Source organism: Merops nubicus, unplaced genomic scaffold, assembly GCF_000691845.1.
Source record: "Merops nubicus isolate BGI_N331 unplaced genomic scaffold, ASM69184v1 scaffold7836, whole genome shotgun sequence".
In the NCBI taxonomy this organism is placed as follows: Eukaryota; Metazoa; Chordata; class Aves; order Coraciiformes; family Meropidae; genus Merops; species Merops nubicus.
This window is the reverse complement of record NW_008612874.1, coordinates 30,775-35,918: the sequence shown is the minus strand read 5'-3', so window position 1 is coordinate 35,918 and position 5,144 is coordinate 30,775. Positions and strand designations below refer to the sequence as shown.

At 53.2% G+C, this 5,144-nt stretch overlaps 1 protein-coding gene across 1 annotated transcript in view; it reads left to right on the top strand.

The window, feature by feature from the left end:
* KSR2 (kinase suppressor of ras 2) overlaps positions 1-5,144 on the top strand; it is a gene marked incomplete at both ends in the record, with an annotated part of 54,519 nt that overhangs the window by 19,847 nt on the left and 29,528 nt on the right. Inside the window, 2 exons of the mRNA XM_008941685.1 lie at positions 2,631-2,700; positions 3,358-3,441. Of these exons, the coding sequence (XP_008939933.1) occupies positions 2,631-2,700; positions 3,358-3,441 (154 nt within the window). The remainder of the gene's footprint in view (positions 1-2,630; positions 2,701-3,357; positions 3,442-5,144) is intronic.

Below are 5,144 nucleotides of genomic sequence, written 5' to 3'. Positions count from 1 at the left end.
ACTGCCAGGGAGCTGGCTGCCAGGGCTCCTCTGCTGTGTCTGCTGTCAGAGCCGTGCCGGAGGCAGCTGTCACCCCGTCCCTGCTCTCCTCCCAGCACATCCGAGCCTGTCAAGCTGTTGAGTCCATGAGGAGCAGGAGGGTGTGCTGAACTGCTCTGTGGGTGCCAGCTGCAGCTTTCCTTGGGAAATCCCACCCGTGCCCATTAAATCCCTCAGTTCCCTGTGTTAACGTTCAGAGATGGGGCAAGGGGGAAATCCTAAAACTGTCCTCACATCCTCATGCAAGGGGCATGGTGGCTCAGACAGCTCTGAGTTTCAAACATGAAGGAGGCTGCTGGGGATAAACCTGTGAGAAATGACTGACATGAGGGCAGGGGGAGGTCAGGAGCCATCAGTTGCTGCAGAGCAGCCCAGGGTGGGTAGCGTGGAGGAGGGAGGGAGGTGGGCAGCTGGCTGTCGTGCTTCAAAGCTCAAGAGCATCAACTCCTCCTGGTGCTGAGCACCTCAGGTCTGGCACTGCTCCATCACAGGCTCCCTACGACAAAGCTTGGGGGCCTCCCCTGCAGCAGTGAGACCTGTGGCCACGAGGTTTCTTTTGGTTTCCTTGCAATTACCTCTAGTCGTGGCAATTTTGTTTTTTTGATGAGAATGTGTGCTGAGGGGAGGCTGCTGCACCTCTGTCATCCCTTTGGGCATCACCCCAATTTAATATTGCACGGGATGAAGGAGCTTTTCCTCTGGGCGGACATCTCAAAGGTTAAAGGGGGAGACTCTCCAATTAACTTCAAAGCTCCCCAAAACCCTTGGGGCTTAAAGGTCTTTTCTTGGGGCTGTTCCCTGTGGCCATGGGGTCCCTTCCCCTGCCCTGCTCGGCTTGTTTTCCCTCCTGCTAACAGCAGGACTATTGTTAAACGCCGAGATCCTTCGTGTCTCACTCCCTCTAACGAAGATAATTAGCCGTGAATCACGGAGGTCTTGTTGTTTGTGAGGAGGTTAAAATCCCTGATACACTTTAATACATTTTTCCAGTGAGCACATTTAGAAAGTAATTAAAAGGCTCAGCTGCCTTTGCCTACGTCCCCTCTCCCCCTCCCCGAGCCGGCAGGATTTAATTGAGGCCAGTTGAAAGTTAGTGGAAATAAATTGTGGCTGATAAAGCAGAGGTTGTAATTTCATTCTGGGAGAGGAGCTGTTCTTGCCCGGGTGTACAGTTCATCAAGGACTGGTGTTGAGGGGTGGTGGTGGTGGTGGGAATGTATTTGTGTAATGTGATTGACTGTTGAGAAGATGATGTTTAGGGAGGGATAGTGCTTGTGAGTGGAGTGGTCCCACTCCTTGGAGCATCATCCCTGGGGCTTGTGAGCATCCCTGGGAGCTGGGGAAGTGGGGGGATACTGGTCCAGGAGCCCAGGTTGGGTTGTCTTGAGGGCTGGTGAGATGTGTGGGTCGAAAACATGGACGTGTTGCTGGTGTAAAACAACCAACTGGGGACTTGAGGGGCAGCGATTGCCTCAATTGACTTTGTAGTCCGTCAACATCTTAATTGCTGCCTGTGGCCAAGGGGTGATGGGTGCTGAGGTGGTGGAGTAAGAGAAGGGAGGTATGGGAGATGAAAGAGTTTTTTTGGATGCTCCTGAGACCGTTACCAGCTCCTTGCAGGGGAAGCAGCATGTAAATGTAACCTTCAGCAAGAGAGGAGCACTGGAACGCCCTGCTGCCCGCGATATTAAAATGGGATATCAGAGCAAACAGTGATCTCCCTGCTCGGGGGGATGAGGTCGGGAGCCTGTTTAGCCAGGGATTTACTGGTGCCCAGGGCAAACGGGCTCTGCCGCTCGCTTCCATGCCTGCTGGCTGGGAAACCTCTCGAAGCCCTTCTTGGAAAATCCACCCTCTGAATCCCCGGGGCTGATCCCCTCCCTGAGCACCCCACGGGGCAGGACTGCTCCTGTGCATCCCCACAGGAGGAAGATGAGGATTTCTGCCCTTGTTGAGGCAGGAGATGGAGTCTGAGCACGGCCGTGCTGTTAATTACCTGCCTGCTCCAGCCAGCACTAATGAACTTACCTTGTTTTCCCTGCCCAGCCAAGGTCCCGTTACCCTTTCTCCCTCCTTTTCCCTTGAAGGAGGATGCCAAGGTTGCTTTTTACTCCATTCTTCTATTTGAATAAGCATTAAATCACCGTCCAAGTGGCTGGCACTTGGCTTTTTGTTCAGCCACGACCATAAAACGTGATGTCTTATTAATAAACGATGTAGTTACTGTTTCAGCTTCGTTTTCCCTTTCGTGGTTGGCCGTCGTGACATGGCTCCCACAGCTTTGCAATCCCTCTCTGTGTGCAGATGGGTGCAGCACCCGTGGGGTGGGTGCATCGCCTCCCACCTCTCTCCCTGGCCCAGACTGGGTGCTGGGGGGTGTTATGGTGGGGAAGGACACCCCAGTTCCCCACAGACAGAAGCACAAAGCCTCTTGCTTTCCAGAAAGGGAGCTCAGCGGGGTGACTCTAAGAAGAAACCTCAGGCAAACCCTGTTTTTTGTGCCTCCTTTGCTCCCCTCCTGTGAAGCTCGAACCCAAGCTCTTGCTTTTCTTACCACCTGATGGTTTCCCCTGTCTCTGCCCTGCCCACAGATACGCTGTCAGTGCCTCGCTGGTCTCCACAGATTCCCCGTCGAGATCTGGGAAACTCAATAAAACACAGGTACACCCCCTCTACCTCATCCCTTCCCATCTCTGCTCCAGGACGGGGGGCTCGGGACTGTTCCTTCCCCTTTCCCAGGCTGGGTTGGGCTGTCCTAGAAGCCCATTTAAATTCCATTTCAGTTCAGATGTGGTTTAGATAAGGCTTGAGTCGCTATCAATAAAAGCCGTGTAATACCCATGACCTTGCCGACCTCCAGCAGATTTCCCATCTCTGGTTTATTGCCCTCCCATATCTACCTCAAGAAGGAAAAGCACCAGAAATAGTCTTGCTGCTGCTATTTGATGGGGCAGCCGCTTCTCTAACGGGCTGGAAACTTGGGTCCCTGGGGCAGGGAGGTATTTTGGGGGCTCTGGAGTGGGCAAAGCTGGGCAGTCACAGCAAGCCAGTGGCTCATGCCCCTCCTGGCCAGCTTGGAGCAGCTTTGGAGCAGGCTGCGTGCTTCTGCATAACCCAAGAGGGGCTCAGATTTGTGCTGGGGCATCCCTAGAAAGACGCCTTGGCACCTGCAGCAGTGTTTGAGGGCTGAGAGGAAGGGATACATTGGAGCTTAGGAGATAAGCTCAGCCTGGGAGATGTTCCTGTGGGAGCACAGATTGGGAGAGGGGGGGCACAACTTCATCTCTCCATGGCCATTCTCTGTGTTCCTCTCCACAGGTTTTCCACCAAGTATTGGATGTCTCAGACCTGCACTGTCTGTGGGAAAGGAATGTTGTTTGGCTTAAAGTGCAAAAACTGCAAGTACGGTGCAGTGCTGATGCTGTTTGTGTCCCTCCTTAACGTTGTGGGGGGGGGGATAATTAGGGTTTTACTGGTGGAGCAGAGCAGGGGCTCGGGCACAGGGAGACCATCTCACCCTTGTGGGAAGCTTTAATGGAATTGGGTGAAGCACACCCCAAAGCAGGGCTGAGGTTGGGGCTGTGTGCAGGGGCTGGGAGTTGGGGTCCTTGGGGAGGATGCTGCCCACCAGACCTCAGCTCTGTTTGTACCAGAGCTCTGAGTCAGATCCTGACAGCCTCCCTGCTGGCTGCCATCCTGGGCCTGGCTTTAGATGCCGGTGGGACAGGGTTATGTGCAGAATTGTCTATAGGTGGTGGGATGGATGTGCTGGACCAGGGGCTGAGAGCGACTGGAACAAAAGCATCATCTGTGTATGGTGTAGTTCTGGATGTTGGATGGGTTTTGCCCACAGCCTTGGGCTGTATCCTCTATTTTTTGCATCAGAAAAACACCTTGGGACCTTCCGTTTCCTGGCAATGTCGTGGCACCAAGGAGCCAACCCACCCCCAAATAGAAATTGAGGTGTGGTGCAAAGGAGAGGGGCTGGAAAACTGGGCAGGACTGGGAAGAGGCAGCAAGGGAGAGGCTGGGGCCACTTGTGCTGCTTTAAATGTGGCATAGCCCCGTGGCAGCCAGCCACCAGCTCTCAGGAAAGCTGCTGCTGGGGACACAGTTGCCTTTGCTAGGGCTCTGGGAACGTGGATGGTCTGAATTAGCTAGAGCTATGAAGTGATAACGATCGCTGTTGGCATTGATTAAATGCTGATGAGTTAGCAAATTGGGATTTAAACCTGGACAAGAAATGCCTGGTTGCTCTGCAGCTGGCCGTGGGTTTCTGGAAGTGATATTATCCAATATATACATATTTGAAAGTGGGGATTACTACTGCATTTCATGCTCCAGCAACTGGAGGCTTTGCTGCCTCTCTGCCTCCCTCCCTGGGGCTGGTGCACGAGCAGGAGGGATGCTGGGACCTGCCCCGGTGATGCCCCAGCTCTGTGTGGGTCCTGCTGCCCATAGTTGCTCTGAAAAGAGCAAATAAATTCCCTGTTTGTATAAAGTTTGGGCAAATGCAAAGTGTTTGGGTTTGCTGGCTGTGCTGCAGCTGCCCAGCCCCAGCGCTGCTTTCCCCAGGAAGCAGAGGGGAGCCAGCAGGTAAGACAAACAAACAGCCCCCAAATCCCCCCAAGCCTCCAACACCAAATTAATCTCTTGCCTTTCCCTCTAGGAATGGCTTTGTAATAAAAGCCAACACGCACAGCTCCTGAATTTTCATTACCCAGCTCATTGACTTGTAGCTGCTGTCTTTTTTTCACCCTTTACCCTTGTATTCTTAAATCTTTTCTTCCTTTTTGCCTTTCCCTCATGGGTCTCCCTGCTCTACCGGGGCCGTTGCAGCAGAGTGTGAGCCAGGGACTCATTTTCACCCCTAATTAAGAAGGAAAGGAAAGGTTTTTAGGGGGCAGGAGCCTGATGATGCCTATATACATGACCCAGGGGCCAAGCCCTACACAGACTCCTGCCCTGGCTCTGCAAAACCAGGCAAAGCTCTGCAGGATATTCAAGGGAGCAGTAAATGCTCTCATTATTTTGGTTGAATGCCCTGGTAAGAAAGGCAGGAGGGGAGGGTACAATGGCAGAGATTCATCGGGAGCCAACAGGGG